Raw genomic sequence first — 17,913 nt, forward strand, 5'->3', positions numbered from 1 at the left:
ATGCAGTAGATCTAATTTTAGATGGACAGTAGAACTGACCAATCCCTATAGGGCAACACATCAGTGACTAAAACAAGGTGGGATTTCTATATCCGACTTCATTTTTTAAGGTGGATGAAACCCAACACATTTCAAAAGACTTGATTAGAAAACATATTTAGAGTGGGTATTGTTTGTAACAAATAGTTTAAAAGATATATGAGAAAGGAGTCATGAGAGGGTAATGCAGAATTTGAGAGAGGAAGATTACATAAAAGAAGATTCATAAACAAAAAAACAAAAACCTTGAATTTTTTTTTGTTAACATTGTAGAATACTAGAATATCAGAGTTAGAAGGAACCCTAGAGGTCATCTTCTAGCTGAAGCCTATTTTACAGAAGAGAAAACTATTAGTTTTCATGAAATGATTCATCCAAGGTCATGGTACTAGAATTCAGCTGGACTACCCAACAAATATTTATTGTTAATGGCTTTAATTATCAGCTCTTTGCAGATGATAGCTAAATATATATGCATGATATGTATATGGATGTGTATTTTGTCTATAAGTATGCATGTACATACTCAGTTCTCATCTTTCCTCTGAGATTGTCCCATATCACTGCCTATTGAACATTTAAAACTGGATGTCCCAGGGACATCTCAAATTAAATATATACAAAAGAGAGTTTATTATTTATCTCTGCTTCACCCCTTTAAAAATTTTCATTTTTCTGTTGAAGGCACCACAATTTTTCCAGTTTAAGTTCATAATCCCAAGGTTATTTGAGATTCCTTACTCTCATTCATATTACACTCCAAAAAAGCTATCAAATCTTACTATTTCTACCTATCTTATGTCTAATTTTTTTCTATTTACACAGGCACTACCATAGCCTGAGAACTCCTCACCTATAGTAGTGCAGCAGCAATTGATCTCCTCTGCCTCAAGTCTTTCTTTTAAGCCATCTTCTACATAGCTGCCAGAGTATTTTCCTCAAGTGCCAAGTTGACCATGCAATCCCTCCTACTCAATAAGATTCCCTATCCCCTCTTTAGCTTTCAAACAACCTTGCCCCAAACTATCTTTCCAGCCTCATTGTACCTTACCATTCACTTTGGGATCTAAACAAACTGACCTTTGATTCTCATATAACTCACTCTACCTCTTCATCTCAGTGCCTTTCCATTGGTCATCCTTCTAACTAATAAAATCCCTCTTCCCTGACCTGCACCACCATCTATACAAAAACCTCTAATTTCCCTCCCTCCCCCAACTTGGGGTCTCTTCCTCTCACTACCTTGCATTTAACCACCTATATTTGTTATCTTTACATTTACACTGTATGCACTTATCTATTTTGTTAGAATGTAAATTCCTTGAGAGTAGGAACTGCTTCATTCTTTGTACAGTTCCTGGTACAATGTCTGATACCCAATAAATGCTTTTGATTGGTTGATAAGATATTTATCACTAAAAACACTATCCTACCCCATAATATTTTGAGGTTTTTTTTTTTTTAAGACGAAAAATTCTGCTTTATGTTCATGGATATTACAGTAGGCATTAATGTCTATTCGTAAAGCACTTCTCAGTCAGTCAGCCTTTTGTCAAGAGGCTTTCTTTCATTAGGCTTCCTGAGAGAGAAGGAAGGCAGGGGAGTAGAAGGAAAGATGACACAGCAGTTTGTCATCTATAAGTTCAGAGCAGTTAAATTAGTAGGAACTTGGCTAGGTGAGACGAGAGCACCCTGGCTATTTTTGTTTGATATGAGAATAGGTGACCAAATAGTGATTCTCATTTGGGTATTTCCAGTTTTGGAAGCTGGAGGGTTCCTTTGTTAGAGCTGAATGGCTTCAGTAGGAGCTCTAGTATTGGATAAGATGACCATTGATAAGGAAGTTTCAGATGAAGCCTAGATTATTAGATCACATGAACTTGGAGGAAATTATCTGGACAGTGCAGAGCCAAGATGAAATGTAAATTGCCCATTAAACAGGACAAAAATCCAAAACAATACTGCTAATGAATCTAGTGAACCTATGAACCTCTTTTCAGAATGGCATTTAAAAAATGATAAAATGCAAAATTTCAGTTAGAGGTTAGTGAAAATAAAGGTTGTACAGTGATTTTTTTTCCCATTCAAATTCATAGACTCCCCCAAATCTATCCAGGTTAAGAACTTCTTTCTTAGACTAACGAAATTCTTAGGTTTAATATCTTTGGACAGCTCTGCAAGGGAGGTGGGGTAGGGGAAAGATTATTATTTGGTAGACTGAGCTCCTTGAGACCAAGGGCCTATTGTTTTTGAGCTACTATATTTCACACATCAGTTATTAAAATGCATTAAGATTTTTAGCTGTGAAAGTGAAGTTAATTGTGCAATAAATACAGAAGATGGGATTGAGTTGTTAATATTTGGTCTTTATTAGGTTAAACTTGTTTATTCTTTGGTCTTGCTCATTGAGTAATCTATCAACAAATATTTATTAAGTGTCCGCTATGGGTGAGGTATTAAGGATGCACATTTTCAGTTTATAAACATCCTTGTACTTTTGTTAATTATGAAATTCTTTATTAATAACTATTAATTCATTTGATGGTTTAGCACCTACTTTGCAGACTCCTGTTTTCTGTGTCTGGTTGCACAATTCATCACTGCAGAGTAGTCAGTTTCCTTATCTGTAAAATGAGGGAGTATATTCTAGATTATGTCTAGGGTTCCTTCCAACTCTAACATTCTCTAATTCTTTGTATCTATTTGAGGAACAGGATTTACTGGGTGAGACTATGTAGGCTGAGTTCTACTGGCTTGGTAAAGTACAAATTGATTTTGTCTTGTTCTCTTTTAATTCATTTTTAATCTTTGATTATTTTGTTTCAATATTGCTAATTTACCCAAGATGCTGGAAGGCTTGAAATGTTTGGACTCTTCAGAATGAGTCAAAAATGACTCATTTTTGATGGCTGACATCAACTAGAAATAGAGAAGTTGGGAGGATTTGGTTTAAGAGTGGAGAGAGGTGGGGAGATGAAGTATTGTTTTATGTTTGTTGAATATAAGTAGGTTGAAATTTGGGATTAGAGCATTAGAGAAGTCATAATTAGAAACATAGGTTTGATAGAAATATAAATGATCATGGGATTATAGATTTAAGAGCTGGAAGGGACCTTAGGTCATCTAGTTTGCTCCCACTTTCCATATTATTGATATAGAAACTGAATGAAACCCAGAAAGATTGAATGATTGCCCAAAGTCATCCAGGTATTAGGATTTGAAGCCAAGTATTTTGACTCTGAACCTAGCACACTCTCCTCATAGCACCTGAGATGTTTGTCCTTCATTCTTTTTTTTTTTTTAGATTTTTTTCAAGGCAGTGGGGTTAAGTGGCTTGCCCAAGACCACACAGCTAGGCAATTATTAAGTGTCTGAGGCCGGATTTGAACCCAGGTACTCCTGACTCCAAGGCCGGTGCTCTGTCCACTGTGCCACCTAGCTACCCCTGTCCTTCATTCTTGAAGAAGTCCATGATATCAGGGAAGGTGATGCCGAGATAAGCACAGGACTTGGATTTGTGTGAGAGGATGCTGCGCTAAGTCCCCTCCAGAGCCACCTGAGGAGTCAGGCTGAGTGGAGATGGTCCTGGGTGTGAGGCAGTCAGGGTGAAGTGACTGGTCCAAGGTCACGGGCTGGTCCATGGCAAGTGCCCGAGGTTAGATTTAAATTTCAGTCCTGCTGCCTCCAGGGCCCTGGCGCGATGACTGGCCCCCTAGGCGCCCCTGCACAGGTCCTGCAGCCCCGGGCACAGGGAGGCCCCTGCCCCGGGCACCGCCGCGGGCACCGCCGCGGGCACAGGGAGGCCCCTGCCCCAGGCCCCGCTGTGCCCCGGGGCCCAGGGCCACCTCAGACGCCACATCTGTCTCAGCCCGGCTCCCCCCTTTGTCTTCAAACAGAAGCGTCATATTTGGAGGCTCGGGGGGTTCGGGGCCACTCTTCTCCGGCTCCAGACATCAGGGACATACTTGGGAGGGCGAGAAGGTTTCAGGCCCCCCCCCCCCAGGGCCGCGCGGGCGGGGCCTCCCCGTTCTGCGCCTCCTCCTCAGCCCTCGGAAGGTTGGGGGTGCGGGCCGGGGAGGCTGAGGGGGCCCCAGTGCGCGCCCCCGGCCCAGGGCGCCGCGCCAAGCTGGGCCGGGGCTCGGCAGAGGTTCTCCGAGGCTTGATCCCGCGCCCCGCGCGGAGCCGGGGCGCGCGGAGCCGGGGCGCTCGGAGCCGGGGCGCGCGGAGGCAGGCACGCTCGGACTCGGGGGGCTCGGACTCGGGGCGCTCGGAGCCGGGGCGCTCGGACTCGGGGCGCTCGGAGCCGGGGGGCTCGGACTCGGGGCGCGCGGAGGCAGGCGCGCTCGGACTCGGGGGGCTCGGACTCGGGGCGCTCGGAGCCGGGGCGCGCGGAGCCGGGGCGCTCGGAGCCGGGGCGCTCGGAGCCGGGGCGCAGCCTCCGCCGCCGCCCCTCCCGCACCGGGCAGCGCTCCGCGGGGCCCCGCCCGCCGCTCGAGGCCCCGCCCCGCACATGCGCACCAGACGGCGCCGGGAGCGGGCCGCGGCCGGACATGGCGCCGACCCGATACTTGCTGCTGCTGGCGCAGGAGCACCTGGAGTTCCGCCTGCCGGTCAGTGCCGCGGCCCCCGCGCGCGCCGGAGCGGGGGAGGCCGGAGGGGGGCAGCGGCGCGCGCAGGCTCGTCGCGGGGGGGGCGCGGGGGCGGGGGCGGGGCTCGTGGAGAGGACGCGGGAACTGGGCGGGGGAAGAGCGGCGCGTGCGCGCGCCGGGGTGAGCGCCCCCCCCCCCCGGCCTGCTCGAGGCTCGGCGGCCTCGCCGCCACGTGGCCCCGGGCCCGGCCCGGCCCGAGCCGCCGCGCGCCTCTCCAGCGCCGCCCGGAGCAAGGTCACGGGCAGCCGCGGGGCCGCGGCGCCTCCTGTTTGCCACACCGTGGCGACGCCCCGTTTGGGAGGCGTTTCGGAACCCCCGCCTCCTCGGTGCGAATTGAAAAGGAGGGTTCCAGGCCACGCACATTCGGAGGCCGAGTGAAGGTCAAAGGAAGCTTCGTGGCCAGAGCACGGAGGGCCGTCAAGTCCGCCAGACGTCAGTGAAGCCAGAGGGCAAGGCCATACCGGGCACGAGCCACCGTCCTGCTCCCGCGGAGCCGGGCCAGGGCCGCCTAGACCGGACAGCGGCGCCCGGGAGGCGGCCTAGGAAGAGCCCCAGCCAGGGCCCGGACTTGGGCCAGCTTCGAAGCCGACCCAGCCCTGCAAGAGGGGGCTGAGCAGGCGGGCCCGGGGAGCCAGCGGGCCTCCAGAAAGGCTGCGGCTCCACGCCGGAGGCCGCCTGCGGCCAGCAGGAAGGCTTGCAAGCCGAGGAAGGGGGCATGGGCGGCAAAGTACGAGCAGACGTGGCAGACTTACTACAGGAACCCTGCTTGATCTGCGAGGTGGCACCCCTGAAGTTTAATGAGAGAGACAGACAGACAGGGTCAGATTTGGCAAGCGAGGAGAAGCTCTTCCGCAGTGTTGTGGAGGATGGATTAGCGGTGGATGTAATCTTTCAAATACATTTTCCAAGAAGACAGCATACTTCCAAATTCTCCAGTTCGGGTCTACAAGGCTTACTGGATTCATCACAGGAGGACCAGCAAATGGCTAAAAGGTGTGGGGAAAATTGGCATTACATTTGGTATCTGTGGATACCGGAAGACCTGTGTTTTAATTCCAGTTTTTGGTCCTCTTCATAGAAAAATTAACATTTGAATTGGGTTTTAATAGATGCTTAGGATTTCTGAAGATGAACTGACTTCCACCAGCCTCATTCTAACCTCTAGCTAGGATGGTAAGAACACTCCTGTGCATTGAAAAAAAAAAAGATTCAGGGACTGGATTTTATTTTACTTTTTGGCCTGCTCTATTCCTCTCTCTTGTTCCCCATATACAAAATAAATTATTTTTAGAAATATGAATAGTCTAGCAAAACTAATTTCCACTTTGGTCAAGTCTGAAAATATGTCCTTTTTTTTTTTTTTCATTCATCACCACCTCTCTACCAGAATGAGGATAGTATGCTTCATTGTTGGCGGTAATAGGAGCTCTGTAAATGCTTGTTGGTTTGAACTGAACTGATGGAGAATATATCTAGTGACTTCTACCTTCTCATAGAAATATGTTCAGAGTCATCTACTGTAAAGGGATTAGGGAAGTGGGGTTGTGAGAACTTTTACAATAGTTGCTGGCTGGAATGAGACAGGGAGTACATAAGATAAGTTAGAGCAAGTACCATCTAAAGTTGTGTAGCTTGGAGGTGCAATGGATAGAGCTCTGGGTTTGGGAGTCTGAGTTCAAATCCAGCCTCAGATACTTACTAGCTCTGTGACTCTGGGCAAGTCATTTATCTCCTATTTGCTTCAGTTTCCTCATCTGTAAAATGGGGAAAATAATAGCTCCTACCTCCTGAGGTGGTTGTGTGAGGATCACACAAGATAATAATTGTAAAATACTTAACATAGTGCCAGCCACAGAGTGAGCACCATATAAAGGTTTAGCCATTATTGTTTTATATATGTGTGTGTGTGTATAGTGAGTGAAATCATCTTGACTACATATGATGGTTTGCTTAGATTAAGCAATTTGTCCAATCATTAATTTATCTCCCATTACTTTTGTTTTCTTCTAGATCTATAATTTCATTGTTGGGAACTCCCAGTACTGAAATTATTTTTTCTAATGTTAATCAGCTGTTTGGCTGCAGTATGTAATATTCATAAGCTGCCTGAATTCCTGAGAGTTTAAGACCTTGTCCATGGTATCAGCCCACTGTATCAGCAGATACCTCTAACCTAAGCACTCCTGACTCCTTCTTTGCACATGCCACACTTTCTCTCACTGTGGCAGGTTAAAGAAGAATTGACTGAGTAAACAAAGGTTCAAATTTCTGAGCATTTCAATTTATTAAGCAGTTCATGCCAATAACATAACAAATTGGGACCAGGTTTTTCTCAGCTGGGTTTTGGACCCTGAATACAGGAGACGGATTTTATGCTTTAAAAGATAACAATAAGCAGGATATGAAACAAGATATATTATTAGATAATCTGATTTCTAATTGGAAGAAAGATCAGGGACTTTCCAAGTTGGGAGGGGGAGACCAAACAAGTGCAATTCCCTGAAAGAGGAAAAAGAAATGTCCCTCTCTCTCAAAATTTCTGTATTCAATCAGAGGAACTTGGAAACAATAACTGACCAGTCCAGGACAGTTTTCAGATAAGACCTAAGAGTTGCTTGAAATTTATAATTATGAGAAAACTCAAATAAGTCTCTGGATCTGACTGGATTTCTAGTCATCATAATCTTGGTCCTTAGGATCTCTAAGCAGCAGGAGAAGTGATCCAACTTCCCAGCCACACTCAAATGATGCAATAAAGTTTTCTCACCATTCCCATAATTGATTAAGGTATTGTCATAGGACAGAAACTGGATTAGACCAGTAACTGAATAGAAAGGCAACTGAGCTAGATCCAGAATTGAGTCAAAAGATGGAGTCAGTGTGGTTCACTCAATTAGCACAATTCCCTCATCACACTATATGTATATGTATGTGTGTGTGTGTGTATACACATATATATGTACACACACACACACACACACATATATATATAAATAAATTTACATGTGTATTGCAAAGTTCTGGTTGTATTTTTAGAGAATAAACATTAAACTTCGTAATCAATAGATGTAGCAATTGAAATTGTTTAATATAAAGAATAAACTGAATTTCTCCTATAATTTTTCACAATAGGAAATAAAGTCTTTACTTTCACTATTTGGAGGTCGATTCAGTAGTCATCAGGAAATTCATGGAAAAGTAAGTTGATAATTTATTTTATTCACAAAACTATTTATAGCTTTTGTATATATCTGTGCCAGTTTTTTACTGGAAGAAACTATTTTCTTGGAGTACTTTATGAGAAAATTTTAAAGTTTTTAGGTGTTTTTAGATAAAACATATTTTGGAAAAATTATCTTATGGTTTTGAAAAACTTAGTATAGAATAAGAATTACTAAAATTTTGTGTTCTGGACCCCTTTGGCAATCTAATGAAACAACAGTGGACCCCTTCTCAGAATATTATTTTGCTAAAATTCCTAAAATATATGGAATTACCAAATTGAAACCAATTATTCTGAATTACAGTTAACAAAATATTAAAAAACCCCACAAGAAAATGGGCCCCCTTATTAAGGATCATTGGTAAAGATTTTTTAAAAGCCTTTTCTTTTTATTTTTAGACTTATTTTCACTTAATTTATAGAAGAATTTTTTTTTTTTTTAGGTTTTTGCAAAGCAAATGGGGTTAAGTGGCTTGCCCAAGGCCACACAGCTAGGTAATTATTAAGTGTTTGAGACTAGATTTGAACCCAGGTACTTCTGACTCCAGGGCCAGTGCTTTATCCACTGCGCCACCTAGCCGTCCCCGAAGACTGTAATTCTTACTCAGTTTATTTCTATTGAAAATAATTATACTTCTGATTTACTAAGATATTAAAGAACTAGAATGAATATTATTAAATATTGCACTGCAAACTTCCTTTTGCAATTTATTTTTAAATTTAATGGATGCCATTATTCAAGAAAATAAAATTAGAAATAACACAGTAGATGTCTGATCCTGAGCAAGTCACATAACCCTGTTCAGTTTCCTCATTTGTAAAATGGATTAGAGAAAGAAATGGCAAATCACTCTAGCATCTCTACTAAGAAAACCCCCAAATAGTATCATAAAGAGTTGGATTGACTGAACAAAAATTATTCAATTAGAACTTTATTGCAACATTTATTATGGATTCATAATTTGAAGGAGTTTCTTGTACCTTTGCAAATTAAAAGTTTTTCAAATATTTGTCACCAGTATTTTTGTAAGATGCTGTGGCTGAGGGCAGTCTCTCTGAAACTTAATTAGGATGATCTTCCAATAACAAAAGTAAATTGTGTCACTAGTTCTATTCTCAACACTTTTTAAGTTGATTAGGCTTGCTAGATTCGATTGGCATATTCTTCTAGAACTTGAGGCCAACTTCATACTCTAGTGAAGCAACAGGGTGGGGTATTATTGGAAGATCAGTGCTTTGAGGGAAATTATATATAACAAAGTCCAAAGGAAAATTTTAAGGATTAGGAAATGGCAAGTGATATGTGATTTAAATAGTCTCCTGAGAAGTAGCATGGTAAAATGAATGGTAAAATGCTATGTTTGGAGACAGGGGACCTGGTTTTTGAATCCTGCCTCTAAAAATTTGTTGGTTACATGATCTTGGGCAGGAGACTTTAGTGCTCAGGGTTGTTGAATTTCCCATCTGTAAAAATGCGAATAATAGCTGCTGTGAGGCTTAAATGATTTAATATACATTGTGTTTTACAAATCTTGATAATTTTATTATTATCTTATTTACTTATAGTCTCATTTACTTATTTACTAACTTATTATCTTAGTTGCCATGTAGGATAACTCAAGAGGTAATTTATAGTCAAGGTCCCAGTTCAGTCTTTTTTAAAAAAATTATTTGTTTAAAGCAATGGGGTGGGGTGGCTAGGTGGCGTAGTGGATAAAGCACCGGCCCTGGAGTCAGGAGTTCCTGGGTTCAAATCTAGTCTCAGACACTTAATAATTACCTAGCTGTGTGGCCTTGGGCAAGCCACTTAACCCAGTTTGCCTTGCAAAAACCTAAAAAAAAAAATCATTGGGATTAAGTGACTTGCCCAAGGCCACACAGCTAGGTAATTATTAAATGTCTGAAGTTGAATTTGAACTCAGGTACTCCTGACTCCAGGGTTGGTGCTTTTATGTACTGCACCACCTAGCTGCCTCCCCCCCATTCAGTCTTTAACAAACAGATGCTGCTACATAAGGGTGAATAGAAAGAATCTTAAAGAAATGATCATTAACATTATTTGGACTGCTTTACCAGTGCTGCCCTATTATATTCAGCTGATCATTGTAGAAAGGTCAATTTTGGATGTTGACTGTTTTGATCCTCTTAGGCCATGAACTTTACTTTTATATTTTCCGCATAAAAATGACAAATGGGAACTTTTCTTCTTCAGTACTAAAACTTAGGGTGACATAGGACCAGATTATTATACTGATTTATTGTTTCTTTTTCAGTCACCATTTTGGATTCTTAGTATTCCTTCAGAAGATGTTGCCAGAAATTTAATGAAACGGACAGTATGTGCAAAGTAAGAGCAACTTTGAAAAGGTGTAATTTTCTCTCATTTGTGCACCCTTCTTCGATGTCTTCTGGGTAATTGCAGGCAATCCCTGCTTTTTTTTGCTACAGTGCTTCCCTGGAAACCAATCTGAAAGCAGAAGGAAGAAATAGATATCATTTTTATACCATAGTCTATATGAATAGCAGCTACCTGCTGTCGTAAATAGATGATGCTTCTGCATGAGCAAGGCAAGTTTTTGTGGGAATGGGAAGGGAGTTGTCTGTAGAAGTTGGATAGTCAGATCCTGAAGGTGATAAATGAATGGATGAAGTTGGCAAAAAAGTGAAATACTGTTGAATGACTATAACAGCAAAGTACAAGGCAGAGAAAAATGGGGACTGCCTGAACTTATTTGTTCTGCCAACTTTGTTAGTGGACTGAATTCCTAAGTCAAAGCTGATTCTTTGTTAATAAGAATTTTCAGTAGTAAAATACTCAGCAAGCCAAAGTATGTCTTACCATTAATCAATAGTGTAGTGGCATAATTACCTGTACAACTAATCTAAATTCCATTACATTTAATTATTGACAGACTGTTTTGTTAAGGAATATTATTGAAAGAGTAACAAGTAGTATTAATAAAAATAATAATAGTAACTAGTAAAGAGTAATTAATAAGCATAATAATAGAATAGATAACTAGGTGATATAGTTGATAGAGTGCCAGACCTGCAGTCTGGAAGATTCATCTTCCTGAGTTCGAACCTGACTTCAGTCAGACATTTAGTAGCTGGGTGACTCTGGGCAAGTCACTTGACTGTTTCCCTCAGTTCCTCATCTGTAAAATGAGCTAGAGAAAGAAGTAGCAAACCACCAATATCTTTGCCAAGAAAACCGAAATTGGGATCACAAAAAATCAAACATGGCTGAAAAAATGACTGCACAACCAAAAAAACTGTTTAATAGACTACATTTTCTTAAGTTAGAGTATCATATAGCCTTTTGAAACTTGAACATTTTGTAATATTCTAGAGGTTTTTGGAAGAATATTTCAGCAAATTGCTCAAAGATTTTTCTTTGGCCTAGGATTGTACTATTTAGAATTGCAGAATGATTATATCTAATTTTAACTTTGGCAAATTTGTCATATATGTGATGAGATACATTTATTTTATGAGCCTTAAAGTTCATATATATTATTTTTATTGTGCAAATGCTATGATATTAAATGGTGTGTGTGTGTGTGTGTGTGTGTGTGTGTGTGTGTGTGTGTGTGTGTATATTTTCAAAGTACTGAAATCTCCAAAGCTAATCTTTTCAACTTGTTTTTGCTAGAAAACCCTCTTTTTTGTTTAATATATCACATTATTATGAATACATTTCTCAGATAACTTGCTTTGTAAGTTGTCATTATTTAAACATAAAATGTTTTGAAACCATATGATTTGTTAGTTATAAGATTTTTTCTGTTCTGGGGCTAAGAATTCTTAGACGTAAAAGTTCTTAACTTGTGGTGCATGTTGGAACGTGGATGTATAATGGTATGACAGAATGTGCATCTTAAGTTGCAGATTTGCCATCCACCTTATACTTTTCTGTGGTGAATTTGGAATTCAGGAGAATGAATTCCAAAACCATCCTTCCCTGTTAGCCAGAATTCATGTACTACTACTATCAATCACATGGTTTAGATCTGTTTATTTTTTACATTATAACTATTTGAAGTAATGATTCTGTTATTTGGTAACTTTGGGGAACAAAGTATTTTGCATAAATGATTTTTCTTTTTCAGAATAAGTGAGGTATTATTATAGAGCCCCTTCCGCCATATATTTAGTGGGAAAAAGGAAGTATTAGCCTTATAAGTGAACTTTTGCATATGTATATATTATATATATATATATATATAATATATATATGCAGTTTTCCCCTTAGTATCCTGACTTTTTATTGAAACATTTTTAAAAAATTGCAAGTTTTTAAAAATATATGATAAACTTTACTGTTTATAAAGAGCTTATGTAATGTAATTTACTACTTTCTGATTAAGTTATGATCATGATCATTAGTTTTATGTTATATTGTGATATAGAGCTTTTAGAACTGTGAAAGACTATTTGTTGAATAGTCCTACATTGAATATCCTCAAATAACTTCAGTTTCTTTAATTTTTTTGTCAGATGGTTTTATATATCTATCCACCTATGTTATAGATTATAAATATATATTTTCTCTTTTGCTATCACTTTTTTCTTGTTATTTTCCTGTACCCGTATTTAGTTATTCACTTTTTCTTTTTTAACTTGAATCTTAATTTGTGATAGCCCAAAAAAACCAGATAACCAACCTTCTTAGAAAAGTGAATACAACTTAAATGTGTGTGTGTGTGTGTGTGTGTGAGAGAGAGAGAGAGAGCGTGCACTGAATTCTAAATAGTGGTGTAGAAGTTTTTCAGTAAGTATAGCAAATAAACTTTGGTGCATGGTCTTAGTAATACCTGTTTTTTTCATAATTATTTGTGGATTTTAGAGTGAAAGTCATATTTTCTAACCTTTTGTTTTTAAAGATAAGGAAAGTGAGGTCAGGAGGCATTGAACATTTTGCCTGAGAACTGCTTAGAAGTATCTTTTACTTACTGGTTCCCAATACTAGGTACTTGAAGAATGATGTGAAGAATTATTGTCAGTCTCCTTTTACATTAAGATCATGGAAGAAAAAGCACTGATTGTAAAAGTGTTTTGGTCTCATACACATGTAAAGATATTTGAAAAGTTACTGAACTGATTTAAAGGTAAAGTAACTTTTAGTCTATATTCAGTTCTGTTTTGCTATCACTCCTGTCTTTTTTGAGTATGAGGATCTTTTATAAAATACCAAATTGTAAATTTCCCATATAGTTTTGCTTTTATCCACTAACTCCCCCTCCAAAAAAAAAATAGTGCGAAAATGGCAATGCTTGGTGTACATGTAGGTTCACATACCTCTGAAGTTCAAAGATCAGCAACCAATGGTTTTAGACTTTTTGTAGAACTATTTGGAAGTTATAGCTTCTTAGTACCTTTTGGAATCACAGACAGTGAAACACTGTTCCTGGAAACAGTTTTTTCTTTTTCATAATTAATTCAAGTTTGAGTTCTTTTTAGGTAATTGGACTTAGTAATCAAATGTCAAACCTTTTACTTCATTACCTTTTTCTTTCTGAGGTTGAAATCCTTTTTTCCTCTTGAACTGGATTAACAAGTGCTTTCTGAAGATTGATCCTTTTCAAAAAACCTTAGTGATGTAGTTTTTTTTGTTTTTTTTGTTTTTGTTTTTTTAGGTTTTTGCAAGGCAAATGGAGTTAAGTGGCTTGCTCAAGGCCACACAGCTAGGTAATTATTGTCTGAGACCAGATTTGAACCCAGGTACTCCTGACTCCAAGGACAGTGCTTTATCTGCTACACCACCTAGACACCCCTCATGATACAGTTTTAAAAATAAGTAATAGCTTACTATTAATTTTTTTTTTTGCTAAAGTGGTTAGGAGATCCATGTATACCATTTAATAAATATTAAGCTAATGCCCAAATACAGTAATTTTAAGGCTCATTTGTGAAAAAACACCCTGAATGAGGAAAAACACTCTTTAGAGCAGCTTATATATTTTACTTTGTTGAAATTTTTGATAGAATTCTTACTGATTTTTGACTACTCATGTATTATTTTATTAAATCTATTATTAATATATATTTTACTGTATACTATATAATAAAAAGATTATTTCATTAAAGAAGGAGCCCAAGGTAGTAGATTGAAAGACATCAGAGAATAAACATTGAATCTCTTCATATTCTGTATTGGTATCAGTTGGAATTTTAGTAAGTTCAATATGATAGGTAAACCCTAATAATTTTCATAACAAGAAATAAAAAGGCCTAACCTGAACTTATGTTTCCAAGTCTCTAAAACTGTCTATCAATTTTACCATAAGACCTTGATATTATTAAAAATATATAACTTAAAACATCCAAGAGAGGTATATTGTTATATCTCTTTTACACATAATTAAGTCTATTTAGAGTAGGAATTCCTAGGGTTATATAGTTAAAATCATGATTGTGACAAATGATTATGATTATAATAATCCTGGGGCAGTTAGGTGGTGCAGTAGATAGAGCACTGGCCTTGGAGTCAAGAGGACAGGAGTTTGAATCCAGTCTCAGACCTAGCTGTGGTCAAGTCACTTAATCCTGATTGCTTCTCATTTAGGGCCATCTCCAGTCAGCCTGATCCATATCTGACCACTGGACCCTCATGATTTTGCATAGCCCCCACTCACTCAAATCCAATTAATGTGTTTGTCGTGGCATCACCTCCCTGATTTTGTAGTCTTCCTTGAAATGAAGGACAAACATTTTAACAATATTGTGATATTTGATTATAGTCAAATAACTATAATAGCTGACATTTATAAATGCTTTAGGATTTATAAAGCACTTTACATACATTATTTCCATTTTAAGTAAGAGGCAGTGTGCTATAGAAGGTAGAGAGCTGGTCTTGAAGGCAGGAAGACTTAGGTTCTAATACTGCCTTAGGCTCATATTGGCTATGTGACCTTGGGTAAATCTCTTAGCTTCTCTTTACTTTTGCTAATTTTGTAAAACTTTATATGGCAGAGTACACTTTTTTCTTTTTCTTTTTTTTTTGAGTACACTTTTTTTCACTTGGGACTTACCTGAGTCAATGGAATCCCTGAAACCCTATGGATTAGGAAACTTTGGCATTCAGAGCTTAAATGATGTGCCCATAGAAACATAGCTAATAAGTATTTGAGGCCCAATAAATTAACTGTCTAACTCAGTTTTTATTCTGTTTTTTTCTCAATATCTTGCCTATCTGTAAAAAGAAAGGAAAAATAATGAAGGATAAAAATGTTACTACTCTGATAAAAATATTTTTAAAGTCTAGTAAATTTTTTTTAATTAGTTTTTTTTGCAAGGCAGCTGGGGTTAAGTGACTTGCCCAAGGCCACACAGCTGGGTAATTATTGTCTGAGGCCCTATTTGAATTCAGGTTCTCCTGACTCCAGGGCCCCCACTCACTCAAATCTATCCACTGTGCCACCTAGCTGCCCTGAGTCTAGTAAATTTTAAGAAGTTTTAGGCACAGTTAGCAAATTCTGGTCATTTGAATGCCCCCTAAAGTTTGTTGTAATTTTATTTAGATTTTATTTAGAAATATTGTTGTGTGTCTACATTTCGAACATTCTGATTTTTTGGCAAGATTATAATTTGAATATAATACTAAGTATCATATAGATAGATGAGCCCATCAGAGAAAATTTACATTAGTAAGAGGGATACTTTCTATATAACTTTGGAGAACAAGAACCAAAAACTGGGTTGAAACTGGAGGGGGAAAAAATCAGTTTTGGTAACATAACCAGTCAGATTTTCTTCTTGCTTTGAAGATTCAACAGTATGTCCTTTAGAGGGGTAGAGGTAAAAAAAAATCCTTCTCTATCACTTTTTCTTCTCAACTGTAGTGCCTTCCTTTAAAGACTACTTATCATCTGTATTAATCAGGCTTATATGTGCTTGGTTTGATATATATCTATATATCTATATATCTATATATCTATATATATCTATATATCTATATATCTATATATCTATATATATATATTGTCTTTCCCATTAGCCTGTAAAATTCTTAAGAGCAGGGACTGTTTTTGCTTTTTGTTTGTATCTCTAGATCTTAGTACTGTGTCTGTCAAATAGGTGATAAAAAAATACTTGGTTGATTTGAGAAAAGTTTTTTGTTGCTGCTGTGTATATCTTTAAACTGAAGACAATTCAATCTCCAAATCTGAGTGTTAGAAAAGTAGAATTATATGTAGCTTTCAGACCCATGTCTCTTATTTAAATGTATAGTAGTGAAAGAAAAATAAGTGATTGCTTAATTAAAATGAGTAAAATTAGTATTTTTTTTTCCGGTGGGAATTTTTCAAGCTGAACATAACTTTGATCATGAAATTTCCAGGTCTGTATTTGAATTATGGGGTCATGGAAAATCTCCAGAAGAGCTATACAATTCGCTAAAAAATTATCCCATGGAAAAGATGGTATGTATTAAAAGTGGCTTGCATAAAAATGTATATAGTTGAAGTAGAATTGCCAGAAATTAAAAGGAAATTATCCATTTTATTTTAGGCTCCATTTCTACATTCAGACACTACATATAAAATAAAGATTCACACATTTAATAAAACATTAACACAAGAAGAAAAAATCAAGCGAATAGATGTAAGTACTTAAAATTTATGTAATTTTAACAGCACAACAATTATTGAAATATTTTAGTGATATTTTATGTTAAGGTCTACTGGGATGTTAGAATTAATTTTTTTCTTTTTAGGCACTTGAATTTCTGCCATTTGAAGGAAAGGTGAATTTAAAAGATCCACAGCATATATTTTCTATCCTTGAAGATTATGGCTTGGATCCAAACCATATTCCAGAGAAACCACTTAATATTTATTTTGGTAGATGGGTAAGTACCATAACTTCTTTATATTTCTCTTTATCTTTAAAAAAAGTTAGCTCTCTAAATTTGATTCCTTTTTAATAAAAGCTTAACAGAACTAAACCTAAAGCTAAAAAGAAAAATGAATCATGCATTCCACACTTGTCTAGGTATAAACAGTAAGTAGGAGGAGGGAGATATTCAGTCTTAGAAATTGTGAATAGGAGGAATTATTATTTCCAAAAACATTTTTTTCTTTTTTTTTTTTTTTAAAGCTAAGCTAGAAATATAGTAGCTACTCTTGGGTCCCATCCCAATACTTATTGGCATGGCAACTGGCTGACTCACACCCTTTAGGAAACCTTCTCGTCCTCTCCATTCTGGGGCTTACTGAGCTTACTGAACTGATGTGGGACTTAGTGTAGATACTTGATCAGCTGTTCTCCATCTCCTGAACTCAAGCTCTTCATCAGCCTTGTTAATTATAAGTTTTCAGCACTACACTTTTTTTTTTTAAGGATTTTTCCCTTGAGTTTTAATACTCTGCATGGGGTCAGTGAGCTAAAGGCTCAGTATTAGGATACTTTGACAATAGGTCATCCATAGGATGAATCTGAACCTTATGAATTCGGAGAAGAAAACATTTTGTGGAAAGAGTTCCCTCTTTTCTCAGCCTGGACTGAGTTTACTCTAAGAGCAATCCATATGAAACACCTGTGTTGATCTGACAAACCCTCTTACTCCTGTTAGGTAAACTCCTGTGTCCAAAGCCTAGAACAATAGACATTAGTCTAGATTTTTCTTTAGGTTGCCCTAATCCTTTGAAGCTCAAGGTACAGAAAGTTCACTTTACTTAAATGGAAATGGAATTTTAATTAAGTCCCACCTTTGATGAAGATTTAGGTATATTTAGGACAAAATCAAGAGAAATTTCCCATTCCATGTCTCAGAGAAGAAATAGAGTAACCCAATGGACAGAAGGTATCTGAATATAGCCAGAACTGGATGGTATTATTAGAATTGTGCTGTCTGTGCCCCAGACACAATTGTGAATTATGCCCCAGAAACAATTAAGACATGAAGAAAAATATGTTATCATACTTCATTTGTGTTAAAATTAAAAAAAATATCAAGTGTCAAGGCAACAACTTCAATTATAGAGAGAACTCATTTAT

The 17,913-nt window shown here is 38.4% G+C and overlaps 1 protein-coding gene across 8 annotated transcripts in view; it reads left to right on the forward strand.

Annotated features, from left to right (window-relative positions):
• Window positions 1-4,567: 4,567 nt before the first annotated feature.
• The window catches only part of TRMT11 (tRNA methyltransferase 11 homolog), a 52,275-nt gene continuing 38,929 nt past the window's right edge, over window positions 4,568-17,913 (forward strand). For 4 of the 8 annotated variants that reach the window (XR_012468546.1, XM_074187522.1, XM_074187526.1 and 1 more), the window contains exons 1-6: window positions 4,568-4,649; window positions 7,821-7,886; window positions 10,185-10,258; window positions 16,256-16,337; window positions 16,426-16,518; window positions 16,631-16,765. Coding sequence is in view for 7 of the 8 variants with exons in the window: in XM_074187522.1 (XP_074043623.1) it covers window positions 4,590-4,649; window positions 7,821-7,886; window positions 10,185-10,258; window positions 16,256-16,337; window positions 16,426-16,518; window positions 16,631-16,765 (510 nt within the window). In the remaining variant the exon portion in view is untranslated. Of the gene's footprint in view, window positions 4,650-4,973; window positions 5,862-7,820; window positions 7,887-10,184; window positions 10,259-10,359; window positions 10,480-12,266; window positions 13,023-16,255; window positions 16,338-16,425; window positions 16,519-16,630; window positions 16,766-17,913 lie in introns of those variants that run through there. The other 4 variants (XM_074187523.1, XM_074187524.1, XM_074187528.1 and 1 more) reach the window with 4 other exon arrangements.

The sequence above is a fragment of the Macrotis lagotis genome, chromosome 5, assembly GCF_037893015.1.
Source record: "Macrotis lagotis isolate mMagLag1 chromosome 5, bilby.v1.9.chrom.fasta, whole genome shotgun sequence".
Taxonomy (NCBI): domain Eukaryota; kingdom Metazoa; phylum Chordata; class Mammalia; order Peramelemorphia; family Peramelidae; genus Macrotis; species Macrotis lagotis.